Here is a 14,578-nt window from a genome sequence, read left to right on the forward strand (position 1 = left end):
TGTAATTGTGAGCTCTTTAGGGTAGGGCTCATCTGTCAACTGCATGTCTGTACAGTAGCTTGTACAGTGTGGCCCTGTTCAATGCTGGAAGCCTCTCAGAAATACCACAACACCATAAATCTGATAGGCCAAGATTGCTGTGGCACTGTGGCTTTTTGTCTTCCATGGCATCCCTGTTGCTGTCTTTCACAATGTCACTTTTTGTGGACACCCTCCCCAAACTCATCTCCAAGTTGCCTCTTCTGCATTATTAAGGCTCTGTTTCCAAAATGTCCTGGAACTGTGCTTCTGCAGCTTCTGTACAAGCTGTTCAGTTTATGGATGGCTGAATAAACAAACTTACCATACATATCTGACATCTTTAGGTCTGACTTCCTGTCACATGTATTTAGCAGGTGGCATCACTTGTGAGAGATAAGTTTAGACACACTAAATCTGAAGTGGTTGCAGACTCCTCATTCCAGTCCCTGCTCATGCAAAGGACTTACAACTTAGTGTTGTGAAACCCTTTTTATACACTGGGCTGGCTCCACTGCCCTGTCAGCTGAGATTTTACCTTTACTATGCATTTTTGCTGTATTGCTAGTTCAAAACTCGTGCGATTTCTGACCTGAATTGTTCAAAATCAATTAATGGTCACTCATTTCTCCATTTGAAGATGACCACATCAGCACAGGTGCTCAGGGCATGATGACTACAGATTTTTGAGTACTGTGGAAGGTAAGAACAAACAAGGGTGGCCTTCTCTCCCTGTGTCATTGTGGCAGACATTACGTTCTTCCACCACACCAGAAGGGAAAGTTATTATCAGCTGACACATTGTGTAACTTGAGAGCAAGAGAGCCCTGTTGGATTATTGCCACTGTTTGGAAATTTCCATAAGGAGCCTCTGTAATTCCTTCAGTAATCATGTCATTTGCTGCTTTGGGATGCCTGATGGCAAGTCAGACACTCTGCAGAGCAGCAGATGTAGGGAACGGAAAGGAAAGGGAAAATAGGGTGGCTGAGGGGGCTGTTTGGAAGGCACATGCTAGTGTGGAGCAGAGAGGGACAGGCTCCATTGGAAACTCCATAAAGAAATGAAATGCTCCTGAAGTGAGGCCTGTTTGCTTGCTTGCTTAATTGCTTGTGAGCTGCTGTAGGTTCCCAGCAGGGTCAGAGCAGGTGTGGGGGCAGTTGTCATGAAGCAGATGCCAGGCTCTTAGTTCACACCTAGTTAGTCCATCACCACTTACATGCTTTTATACAGAGAATTACTGTATCCCTGATGTACTACACCACCACAGACAGCTCTTTTATTAAATACATCATAACAGACTGTGAGGTGCATCAGGAGCTTCTTAATGATCAGGAGCTTCTTAATGCTCAGGCAGTCAAATATAAAGTTACAGGAATAAAAAGAATATTGCACGCAGGCTGGGATAGAACTGGAAAGGATCAAATGGAAAAGAGATTACATTAAGCAAGGGCAAGTAAGTCTACTGAGAAAGTTTCTGTTAATATATAAGGATTAAGATGGAAAAACCACACAGAAATAGATTATTAAATAACCTTAGAAGTAGAAATTACAGGAAAAGTTGAAATAATTGTTTTATTTTCCTTGATCTTATTGAAATTTTTTTTTTTGTGTCCCTACTGCCAGCTGTTATCATGAGGACTGTAGGCAAGAAAAGGTAAAGAACAAGGGATGTTTATATATAAATTAATGTGCTCAAGTTCACCAGGCCTGGTGAAATATACTTAAGGGCATTTAGAGAATGAGCCATTGTGATTTCTGCCCCATGGGTGATATTTTCAAGAGCACCTGGAGGCCAGGGGATTTCCAGAAGCCTGGAAGAGGACAGATATCATACTTCCCTTCCCAAAGGAGCTAGACCTCTGGAATTGCCAGCCAGGCAGCTCACCTTCAGTGCACTCGATGCAATTGCCACACACTGCCCTGTCAGTTTTACAGATGACTGCATCATAGTGTGATGCACCCTGCCTGTATAAGTTTACTGGGAACAAACTGTGCTGGGTCAATCTAATCTCATTTTGGCTAAGCAGCAGAGTGGCTAAAGGGGAAGATGTATCCCAGTAAGTGTTTTGTCACAGTTTGTTACAGTCCCTCATGATAGTCTCATGAGCAAACTCATCCTCTAAGTGACTGCTATTTAGTCCCAGGACCATATCCTTGGAAGACCATATCCCAGAAAAGTTTGCACTCAGAAAGAAGTATGCACAGAACCATGCAGAGAAGATTACAGGCCTTTTGGGGGACAGGGTTGAAAATGATCCTGGCAGGTCAGATGGAGTCTGAAATCAGTTGCATGGAATGCAGTAAGGACAAGCACGAGGTGTTCCGCTCCGGAAACGCAGGAAGGCAGCGCCTGCATTGGCAGCAGGCTGGGAAGGAACTGGCGCGCACGGAGCGAGGTGGCTGCATCCATGGGAGCTCAGCATTGTTCATGGCTTCCTGCTTCCCCCTGACATCTCACTGCAGTGCCCCAGTGCTTGCCAGGACCTAATCCTAAATCCCAGGAGCTTCCCTGGGAAAAAGCCATGGCTGTGTCTGTAAGAGGGAGCCTCTCCACTGATGAACATCTGTGTGATCTGCCTCTCCTCAGCACCACTGCACTGGGATCCTCCAAACCAGAACAGGGGAGAGGAGTAAAGAAGAGAAGGGGAGGCAGCCAAAAGCTGGAACAAGTTGCCTCAGGGTAAAGGGTTTGTGGAGCTGCTGGGCTTCTCAGCCAGGAGCAGCCCTTGATAGGCACAGGGTGGGGTGGGCAGGCAGAGCCTGCAGGGTTGCCAAGGCAGGATAACCAGGGGATAGGAGATAGCTGGGAGGAAACCACACAGTCCCATTGAAGGCCTTTGGAGAGAACCTGGGCAGCAGGCTGGGCTGGAGCACGATGGCTTTCAACTCATGGAGCTGGAAAGGGGAAGCTGGGAGATTCTTTGAGAGGGCAAACATCAGACAGCAAAGGGAAGTGGAGAGAGGCTTTGCAGGAGCAGTTGGGCCATTGCTGCCAGCACCTCACTTGATTTGTGCTGCTGTGTGGCTCCTGCTGGGGAAGATCATGAAGATCATCTCTAGGAGGACAGTCTGGCTGCTCCCATGGGAACTGCTCTAGGTGTTATCCCAGCCAACAAATCTACCATTTTAAAAACAAGGAGGAAGTACCATATAGAACCTAACAAGGAATGTACTTAAAGCCCCTGAAGACCACAGAACATAAGATTATGTTCACTTGCTTCCATAAAAATCTATAGCTGCTCCATTTGTGGTGTTCTGGACAAAAGAATTGAGCACTTTGTTTTACAGTTAAATAGTGGCTAAGGTGGTGTGTGCAACTATGAAACTGGTCCCAATTTATATTGCATGTTGAAGTCAGTCTTCCAAAATCAATATGTTTTGTCAATAATGAGTAAATTGTAGCTGGGAAGGTTGCAGATAGATTTGCACTGGTGATAGGGGAAAATTAATTTCCATATGAATAATACAAACAATTTTTACTGGATTTTTAAGTTGCCGGCCTATGACTTTGTTTCTCAAAAAGCAGTGGAAATATTTCTTCTTTGTTTTATAAGTATTATGTAAGATTAGAAAAAAATGCAAGGAAAGTCTTTTCAGTGCTCAAATGACAATTGGCAGTTGCATGCAGATATAGTTACGGCTTTTTATATAGGTACAATAAATCTCTCTCTTTACAAGCTGAATTTGCTCCACTTTATACACTGTTAAGTAGTGAAAATTTGCTTTATAAAACTTGGTGAGATGCAGTAGCATCTTCCAGTGAGGCATCATACAACCCTCATCTGTTTCAAAGGGAATGTAATAGTTTGGTGACCATGTTGTTGACTATTTGTAACACCACGAGGAGATTGTTTTCGTGGCTAGATAAGAGGGCCAACACAGCCCGTTTGATGTGCATTAGAAAAGCTTCCAACTTTGTTTGCTGTTCTTGTTGTACTGGGAAAGAAGTCAGTTGTGAAATGACATGCAGCCATGGGGCCAAGAACTCATTCCTACTATTGTCATAATGCCAGTGTAACTATATATTGATTTTTAAGAGAACTGCCCTGTTTTGCTCACGTTCATGATGGACATTTCAGCTCTTTTCCTTCAGTACGTGTCATTGTTCACTGGACTGAAGGTGGAGATGAGATGTTGTATACTATATGAATTAAATAGCCTGAGATATTCATAAAAAACTAAGCAACTACATGTTTTTTATATCTGCCTGGCTGCAGAGGCTGCTGAGCAGGTGACTGTGGGTGGGTTGCTCACCTTGTTTGCCCTTGTGCTGTGGGAGGTGGTATCAAGTGATAAAGGAAGAGTGGCAGCCAGGCATGGTGACTCACCAATTCAAAACTTCTTCCTCCCTAATGAGGCAGAGCTTGTGATTCAGGGAATAGTTTTGTGAATTAAGTCTCAAGCCTGCTGTGGAACTGTGTAGCTAATCTGTGCTCTTTTCACTTTTATTTGTTATTTACTACCTGAGCAAGGCTCTAAGGCTTAGGCAGCAATCTTGCCTGGAAGTAAGCAGGTAAAATTTGGAATTTTAACTGTGTTTACATTTGACTAAACAAAAAAACCAAAACCCCACAGTAATAACAGAATCTCTAATGATAGCAGTGGGATGGGGAGGAAATAAAGGAAAAGGTTGGAAAGGAAAGCAAAGCCAGGAAGTTCTTATTGCCTATAGAGTGAGAAAAAAAAAAGTTCTTTCTTCCTTAGCCAGAATCTCCTTTCATGCCTCATGTGTGTAACTGTGCTGCTGTGTAGCAGATCTTCACTGAGCAGGTATTCCTGAACATCTGACTCCAATTTCTGTACAAGTTATGTTACCTGTAGAGCACAGAGACGGAGGCAGTGGAGAGTCACCCATGGTCCTCCCCTGCTGGCACAATATTTCAGCATGTTAGGGATGTGAAACCCATCATGAGGAGCCAAGAGCAGGGTGGGCTTTGTGGTGCTTCAGGGCACTGGGTCACTGATGCAGTTCTGGAAGTGGTGCTGGAGGGAACAGGAGGGTGGCACACTGGTTTGTGCATAATTGTGCACCAAGTTTACACCTGTGTGTGCAGTGTCAGTAGCTTCTATTTCCTGTCCCTGTGAATATACCCGGCCCCAAGCTGCATTGCTGTTCTTCGTCCATCTTAGTGGGACACCCTTCTGTTCTGCTGAACAGGATGAGAATGGAGATGGAGCCAGGGAGCTGAGGAACATGAAGTCTGACCGGATGAAAGTGCTACAGATGGACGTGTGCAGTGACCAGGAGGTGGCTCAGGCTGTGGACTTTGTGAAGAGGACCCTGAGGGAGCCAGAGGAAGGTATGTAGGCATCTTTTCCTCACAGAATCCTTTCTACAGAGCAGACCATGCATTTACCAGGTCTTTTGCTCTGTGCACCACCAACAGAGGGTTAACAAGCCTGAAGGCCTGTGACAGTGTGTGGCTGGCAGTCAGGCTGTGCTGTACTCGGGTCAGTGAGGACAATTGTCTTGCTATTGATGTGGCAGCCACATGGAAAGAGACCAAGACTGGCTGGAGGATTAGGCTTTAACTGTACATCCCATAAAAAGCCATGAGTGGCATCTAGCCCACAAGTATCTGTGTCTTTGTCCTTGAATGTCTGTGAAGGGTACAGAACAGCCAAAGCTTGATCCCTTCCTTACACTCCTGCCACACATGCTCCTAGCTCATGCAGACCTTGCAAGTGACCCTACTAATGAAGAGGTGCTGGTCCCTGGCTGCTTACTGCTGCTGTCCCCTCTGCTGTGTGGGTACAACTGAGTGCTGAGCTGGAGCACAGATTTGAACTGCCCCCGAACCTGGATTAATCTTCAGTCAGATCAATCCATGTTTTCAGTTTGCCAGACAACATCCCAGAGGTGATGTGTAGTGGAATCCAGGGTAGGCTTGGCAGAGGTGACCTTAATCCACATGTCACCTTAAGCATGAGTCCAACTCATGGATCCCAAAGACATGTCAAGGGAGAAAAGAGTTCTTTCCTTCTCAGAAGTGCTTTGGCAGTGAGATGTGAGTTTACAGTCAGAGCCTGATGTGACACCACCTGACTTCTTCCCATGTGATTATGTGAGACTTCTTGCCCTGCACAGGCTTTTCTGCAGCCTCTGTGCCAGTAGCAAGCTGGCCAGCAGCTGTAGACACAGGCTGAGGGTGAACTGATTTTGACATCTGTGGCTTCAGGACTTCCGGGTTGTGACTTGAAGGTGGTTGCTCATCTTGAAGCTTGGATGGGTCTGCCATGGCCCTGGTTTTGTTCACAGCAAGTATGAAGCTAGTAAATAACAGCAGCTCTAATCTTCATGCAGATTACGTGAGCACACCTTTCCTAAAACAAGCATATGAAATGTAACTGAGCAATGTACCAGCTCTGATCCCACACATGTTCCCTCTGCATGATTTTTCTTCCTACACAATCACCCAACCCTCGTCATGCTTTTCACAGCTTCTTAAGCTTTTCCTGAAGAGCCCAGCAACAGCAGTGGTAGCAGAAAGCCTTTTTCCACTGAGTGAAAGTTTGGAAGGGAGCAGCTCTATTGCTTCTATAAATGCAGCAGTGTTTGCAAAATTGTGTGTGTAGCAGGGACAGAGAAGTCTTGCATCCCTGATCAGCAAGTTGGACTGGTTCCTCCTGTAGCTGTTTGCTTTAGCACTGTGTGCAAAGAAACAAAGGCTTCTTTTTAGGCCCATTGGTGTGACTGAGGTTTGAGGCTTCCCAATAAATAGTACTCAATAAATAGGTGCAGGAACATAAAGACTATTTAGACTGAGGTGCCTTGCACAGAGGTGTGGTTGCACACTGAATGTGGCCCAGCAGCTAGTGCAGAACAGTTTTTGGGCTCTGCAGTTCTTTATACCTCTTCTCCCTGTGCTGTGCACATAAGGCTGAACTCTTTTGATAGGAGTGCCCGTTTGTTTTTGGTCTCATGCAGTTCCCACTGTATTGTTGACTCTAGAAACGTAATAGTGATAAGGCTCAGCTCAATAAACACACTACTGTCCAGCAAACAGCCCTGTGACTGGGCTCCCCTCAGCACTTTGTTCTGTTTGTAACATGCCCTGATCTGTGAGCAGTGGAATTCCAACAGCAAACTGTGGTAAATAATGATTCAGGGACGTTCATGAGAACTAACATCACAACCCAGGAAATGGGAAATGGTACAGAAATTTACAGGAATTTGTAAGGAATGCTATGCAGAGGTCAGTTTGTGACTGACAGTTTGTCTTTGGTAAATTCCTGCCAAATTTTCTCAGAATGTTGTTTTGTTAGTGGTGAAATTACTCTGAAATTACAAAGGGACCCCATTCAGGGTGAGATGCTGTGCTGGATGCAGATCAGTGTGAATTTCAGTCATCTTGATTCACTAAAACTGTGAGCTTCAGTAAACAGCTGGACACAGCTGGACACAGCCTTCAGGGAGAACAACCTTAGCTGGGAACGGGGCAGGGTTACTGGGGCCCATGTGAGAGCACAGTCAGTCTGCCAAGGGCATGTTGATGTTTTTAAGTGCAACAGGAGGATTAATTTCATTGCACATTGGCAAAGTATTGCAATTTGCTTACAGGACTATGTTTGGTAAAATAGGTGGTTACTATCAGACTGAATCAATACAGGGTGAAAGTTAAAAGACTTTCATGCATCAGAGTAGGGAAGCCATGGAGCAGAGGCAGGGCAAGTAGCCCAAAAATTTCTGAGAGAGAGCTTGATAACTTTTATCAACAGGGTGGCATGACATTGGTGCTTTTGATAGCAATGTTGGAGCTCCCTGGACATGAAGACTCCTTCTTAGCCCTGTGTTAGTTCTTGGCAAGAGGAAGGTCCTAGAGTGGAAAGGGGTCCCAACTTCAACTGAGTCTAATGCAGCCCCAACAGTCCAGCCCTGACTCCAACACAGTGAAAAATAACCATGGTGTATGGCAGGACATCTAATGAGGAGCAACTCTATTGTCTTGTTCCAGCTTCTCTGTTTGTTCCTCGTGCAGTTTATGGCTGCATAGTCCCATGCTTCAATAAATCCATGAGGTATGGATTCAGCCCTACAGACCTTTGCCACTGGGAGTCCTGCAGTAATCACTTTGAAGGGTCAAGTCCTTGCTGACCCACTAAGTCCTGACATGTAGAGGGTTCATCACAGAAGCTCTTGGGAAGTGCAACCAATTTAATTTTGACAGGACTGCATGTGCAAAAGATATTAATTTTTAAATTCCAGTAGTTATAAAGGTTGGTTGTAAGCTTGCTAGCTCCTGATAAAGTTAGGGTTGAGGGAAACCAAATACTTGGACTAAAACACAGCAGCTGTTAACCAGGCCATGAACGTACAGATCAATACCGTGCACTCTCCAAACAGAGTTGTGAAGGGGATTAAGAAATCAAAAATACCTGTTTTCTTTCCTTTTTTTTTCCCTCCTAATTGTGGGAGAAAGTCCAGCCCCTTCCAAATTGCAAAATTCATTATAAAGTCACTGAGTGGAGACAAACCTGGGATCAAGAGGAGGCTTAAAAGAGAGCCAGATGCAGCCTTATGAAGTCCCAGAAGAGCATTTGACTGTCAAGAGGCAATACTTGTGTGGCCCCATCACTTTCCTTGATGTTCCAAACAAGCTCCTGGTATAGGAAGACCATATTTCATCTCCTTGCTGGATTTTTCTCTACAACTTACTTCTATGAAAGTACCCAGTTCTTTGCTAAGGTTTTAGGTTACTGTGAACAGCAAGGGAAGTGTTTTCTCTGTGACACTCTTCCTCGTTCCACCCTTTATTCATGTGTTTGTTGGCAGGTCTGTGGGGCCTAGTGAACAACGCTGGCATCTCAACCTTCGGAGAGGTGGAATTTGCAAGTTTAGACAACTACAAGAAGGTGGCAGAGGTCAACCTATGGGGCACTGTGAGGGTGACAAAAGCTTTCCTGCCTCTCATTCGCAGAGCTAAAGGTACATGCTGGGCAGTGGGGTAAGGCTCAGAGCTTTTGTAGCACAGCAAAGAGATGTAGGTAGGAATGCAGGCTGTACTTGGGGGAATGCCTGTGCAGTCCAGGGAGGGTTTCTGAGGATGCCATGTAAGCATTTGGTAGTACAGGCTATTCTTGGGATAGGCCAGGCACCTACACAGCAGGTGCTATCTTAAACATCCAAGATATCAGAGACTTTTTTGCAGTGTTGGCAGATATCACACAGACAAGGCAATCCAGAGTCCACACAGTGGTCATGTTTGGATAACTGCATCTTCTCCCTTCATGTTATTCCATTCACAGGTGACTTCAGGTAGTGACAAAACAAATGAGATTTAATGACAGCCATTTCAGATATCTTACAAGACACTGGTATTGTCAAAACTCTTTGTTTTATATTGAAAAAAGATATGTATGAGCAGAACTCTGAAGAGCTTCTTTATTTAGCATGTGTGGGAATGATGGTATAGGTGTGTGTTCTGGGAGGATAAAAGGGGGGTATATTAAGAAGATTGCTCAGATGCCATTCCCAGACAGCAATTAACCACTAAAGAAGCTCTATCTCACTAGAAAAAGTATCTTACCCATCAGGTCAGCAGGTCTCACAATCCCTCTAAGTTACACTTAGGTCTGGAATGAGACAGTAGAGCTGTCCACTTGTTTCTTAGCTGAAATTTCGAGCTGCAGAAGGATATTGTGCTCCCTGGCTGTGAAAATGCTCTCTTGTAAAAATAGCTGGTGGAATTTCAAGGGCTTGTTTGTAAGTGTATCTGGAGCATAGTGGACATAGTGCTGAGACACACAAGAGGAATGACCACTGCTGTCACTGCCCTGAGTCAGTGTCCCGAGGGCTGTCATGGGCTGTTGGTAGGAATTAGGACAATTGCTCTCCACTGCCCAGTGAACAGCAGCACATCAAGTCTCCCCTTGTTTGTCCCAGGAATGGCCACTGTTGAGACTTGTGGCTGACCAGCTGCGTGAGTGGGTTGTGCTGCTCATGCTGCAGGTGCAGAGAAAGCTCTACTCATTCTCTGCCATCCAGCTCAGGTCTAAAAGTACACACATGTGTTAGGCAGATGAGCTGTCAAGCTTGCAGAAAGAACTAGAACACTTGTATGAAATCACACAGAGTTGTGAGCTTTGCAGCTCATGACACTCTAGGCTGGGAGCTTGAGCCCTTCTCTAGCAAGACACATGGGTGAGGCACACTTCTGAGAACACAGAGCTAACAGTCTCGAAGATCATGGTACTTCCCTACTTGGAAATGAGGAGGGAAATGTCTTGGATGCTTTGTAAATTCTTTGATGCAGAGGAAGGCATGTGCACACTCCCCTGGAGAACAGGGGTTAGCCTTGCTTGAGGCAGGAGAGAAAAGCTCCATGACAGGGGGTGTGTATTCAAGATTCAGATTTTACAAATCGGCATCGTCCCACTAAGTACCCTTTTACTGGGATGTTCTGGCTGCTGCTTCTGCAGCTCATCCCCGTCCCTGGTGGTTCCTCTCTAGGCCGTGTGGTGAACATCACGAGCATGTTGGGACGCATGGCGAGCCCGTCTCGCTCGTGCTACTGCGTGTCCAAGTTTGGGGTGGCGGCGTTCTCGGACTGCCTGAGGCAGGAGATGTACCGCTGGGGCGTGCGCGTCGTCCTCATCGAGCCCGGCAACTTCGTGGCAGCCACGGGCATCCTGACGGCTGCCGGCATCGAGAGGCAGGCCCAGGCTCTGTGGGGCGGGGCCACCCTCACCGTGCGGCAGGACTACGGCAGAGAGCACTTCGCTCGCCACGTGGCCACCATGAAGTCCTTCGTGGGCAGTGGCCTGAAGGACATGTCTCTGGTCTTGAATGCCATCACCGAAGCGCTCACGTCCCCGTGCCCCAGGAACCGCTACAACCCCATGGAGATGTACTGGTGGGTGAGGCTGCAGGTCATGACCCACCTGCCCACAGCCATTGCCGACTGGCTTTACATCCCCGGAGCCACGCTGTAAACAGGCATCCCTCAGGCATCCCTCCAGGGCTCACACACAGGCTAGGGCTCACCTCTGCACTCCTTGCTGCTGTGTCTCCCCTGGAGATGCATATGCTTCCACTTTGAGTTGTGGAATTTCAAGTCCTGTGTTGTGGAATGCTAGAACTGCATGGTTTTTTGGTTCTTTTTTCCCCCTCATTCTTGCTGTTTGTATTTCTTGCTGTGCTGATTAAAGTCGAAAGGTGTTTTCCTTTTAACTATGGAGGAAGCAGAGGAAGGTAAATAGAACGTGTCAAATATGTGGCCAGTGTAATTAGGTCAGCAGATAAATTTGGTTTATTAATGGGCTCTTGCTTTTCCTTACAAGGGCAAACTGCTAATAGCAGAGCAAAGCTGTTGCTATGAGATGGCTTGAAGGGAGAAACTAAAATGGGAAACAAAAGCAGAGTTTTCCATTCGGTTGAAAATGGGTCAGTCACAGCCTTCCATTGTTTCCTGATACTGCCAAGAAGCTCTGCTGTGCAGTGACTGTCTGCTCTTTCCAGGGAAACAGCAACACTGCCTCTAAACAGCCTCATTACCTAGCTGCAAAGAAGGGTTCTTCCCTCCCAGCACTGTGGCCAGGAGATGCCAGAGCCAACAACTGGGCACATGATGGGCAGTGAAAAACCCTACTAATAATGAGGTCTGAGCCATCTCTCAGCAGCTCCTCTCCACCTGTTTCTCTCTCCCTGGGACAGGGTTTAAGCTGATGTAGCAAACAAATTTGGCTTCTTGGGCTACTACCTTACATGCCTGAACTACTCAGCTGTGATACAGACATTGCCCAGCCATCCCCATTTCCTTCTGGCTGGTGAGGGGAGATGCTGTTGGCTTTTCCAAATCAGTTTTTTAATTTATCCTCTGCATTTGAACAGTGATGGGGCACTGTGCAGCTAGTGTAGCCTGACTATGGGCTCTGGAAGGATGCTTTAAGGGACACATTTCATATTTTTAATATTGCACAATGAAATCTCCATGTCACACAATCATCTTCTCAATCTACCTCTTGATAACTGATATGATATATCTTGCCCAGTATCCCAAAGGATCTCTTCTGTTTGCCACATGCAGGATTTCAATAATGTTTTCCAAGTGCATGGCTGCCTGCCATGCCCCATTCCCTGTGTTCCAGTGGTGACCACTGGTGGAGCAGCCAGTGAGCTGCAGGCACTGCTGGCCAGGCTGGGACCTGAGCCTCTCACTCTTAGGGACCAGCTTTTCCTTCCACTGTTTTGCCTTATGTGAGATTAAGTGGCTGTGAAAAGAGCTTATTGATTGCTCGTTCTTCATCTGCCTCTGCTAGCTCTGACTTGGAAACTGTGCCTTAAAGTTTTTGTATGCCACTGTCTGCAAATTCTTGGAGTCTGCATGCAGCCATGAATGCTGTGATGCCTTCAGGAGGAAAGCAGCTTTCCTTTGGAGATGCTGTCAAGGCAGCTTGTCTTACAAGTAACAACTGCTAGAAATACTGCTGTGCAGTTTGTGTCTTTTCCAGATCATCTGCACATGGAGATTTCCTGGGATTCAGGACCCAAAAGGATCCCACTGAACTGCAGCTTAAACAGTAATCACTTCTGCCCCTGCACCGTGAAATGTGATTAATGTTAAGTAGCTCTGATTTGCACAGAGAGAAAAATAAATTGTAAGATTTTTGAAGCATATGTCTCTGGCTCCAGTGCTCGTTTCTACATTTGTTTTCCCACCTCTTTTGAATCTGAGGTTGGGATTTAATTAGGTTCAGTAATTAAGGAGGTGGTTTAATAATAACAATTAATGATGTTTCAGCAGGTAGTGGGACTGTGGAGGATCAGTGGGAGCTGCCTGGAGCAGAATGGGCAGCATGGCCCATTTCCTCAGCAGAAGGCAGTTAGAGAGGCCTCTCTGTAAACACTGTCAGTGTTTGTATTTTGTGTGGTTTCCCTCGAAGGAGATGGTTTAGAGCAGTGCTGTGCATTATTCATTGCCTCAGCACTCTTCATGTAACTAATCCAAGGGCTACAGCTGCCTGGTAATAAGGATTAGCTCCTCTCATGGACAGAACAGAGACTGGCAAGCCAAGAAGTGTCCCAGACCATGCAAGGACCTCGTGGTTGAGCCAGGGTTAGGATTTCACAGCACGTGAGCCCCAGTCCCCTCCTGTGGCCCCTGAGAAGTGCCAAGGAGGGCTGTAAGTGCCTGATCTGGTTTCTGCCTGGGAGGGGAGCTCTGTCTGTCTGGGGGAGAGAAGAGTACATGTTTCATGCCAGAGAGTTGCACTAATGTGGCATTGAGGGCAGATTTTTGGTCTGCTGGTAAGTAACAGAGGGAAGAAAACTCAATTCCAGTTGACAGTGACCCTCAAAGCCTGAGGACAAAAGAGAGAAGTTCAGTGAAATCCCATGGAAGCCCATGCTCGTTGCTGCTGTAGTATCCTACAAGAAATTAAGCTGCCAAAGCTTGCCATGGCTTTTTTTTTCAAGCACCAGCTGCTGAGGCTGTGGCACTGTCCCACCTTTTTCTGCATGTTTCTCACAATGCTTAGGATGGTCCAGCTCCTTAGTGCACCCCTTAGCCTTTGCGAAGTGATCCTGGTTTTCCCTTCAGTTCGACAGCTTTTCTGTGATGGCACTAGGAGCCAAGAGGTGGCCAGTCCTCTGCATGAGGTCCTGCCTTGCACAGGGAGGTGCTGGCTCAGCCCTCTGCCAGTGGCCAGGGCAGTGCCTGGGCATGGGACCTTTGGGGTTTCTGCAGGGAGTGTTGCTCTGCAGCACCCAGCTCTGCAACAGTGCCACCCAGTGCACCTGCATACGGGAGGCTTGCTCAGCCTTTTGGAAACTTGAAGACCTCAGAAACTCAGGATGGGTTTATCTTCCTAGCTTAAAGATCCCCCTTAAACATGCTGGTGCTGCATAAATAGCAACAGCAGCACCTGTGCTTCTGGCTGGGGTTTTGAAACACAAGTTTACAGCTTCTTGTGTAACCACAATGCTGAAAAATGTCCAAACCAATACCAGCAGGTTTCTCGGCCAGCAGCCTGAGCTCTGGGTGTTGGAGAGATGCTACAAATAGAGAATTTGTAAGAGAGCCAGCTCCACCTCCAGGGCCTGGCCTGGAGCCAGATACAGTTAATTCATTCTCAGCAGCGTTGGAAGGGCCACAGGGATGTTACTGATACAGCCCTATCATCGTCTCCCCTGGTGCTCTTTGAGGCAAGAGCAGACCTGTGTTTTCACCTCAAAATACTGATAAATAATACCTCAGCCCTGACAGCAGCTTATCAGAAGGCACAAAGTATCTGCATGTGCAGGTCTCCTGCAGCATTCAGTGCCTTCTCCTGTGGTGTCTTGAAGGGAAGAGCTCTCCAGAGCCCTTGGCAGGATGGCTGGCAGCATCATCCTGCCAGTGCTGAAGGCAGCTCTGGGCACAGTGCCTGGCTGAGCCAGGGTTCAGTGCACTTATCACAGCATGGTGCACTGAACATGCCTTAATTCACTGCCTGCAGGGCAACTTAATTTGGTTCCCTGAGGGTGCTTTTTCTCAGCACTTTTTGCCAACAGAGCAGTGACAGAGGGGGTCTCTGCCCACCCTCTTGTGCAGTATTGCTTTCATCTGCCCTTACAGAGAA

General features: G+C 46.7%; 1 protein-coding gene across 1 annotated transcript in view; it reads left to right on the forward strand.

Annotated features, from left to right (window-relative positions):
- LOC118689991 (D-beta-hydroxybutyrate dehydrogenase, mitochondrial-like) overlaps positions 1-12,635 on the forward strand; it is a 17,010-nt gene extending 4,375 nt beyond the window's left edge. The window contains exons 3-5 of the mRNA XM_036388572.2: positions 5,178-5,319; positions 8,793-8,945; positions 10,470-12,635. Of these exons, the coding sequence (XP_036244465.1) occupies positions 5,178-5,319; positions 8,793-8,945; positions 10,470-10,951 (777 nt within the window). The 3' untranslated portion in view covers positions 10,952-12,635. The remainder of the gene's footprint in view (positions 1-5,177; positions 5,320-8,792; positions 8,946-10,469) is intronic.
- Positions 12,636-14,578: the final 1,943 nt, after the last annotated feature.

The sequence above is a fragment of the Molothrus ater genome, chromosome 10 (genome assembly GCF_012460135.2).
Source record: "Molothrus ater isolate BHLD 08-10-18 breed brown headed cowbird chromosome 10, BPBGC_Mater_1.1, whole genome shotgun sequence".
Lineage (NCBI taxonomy): Eukaryota > Metazoa > Chordata > Aves > Passeriformes > Icteridae > Molothrus > Molothrus ater.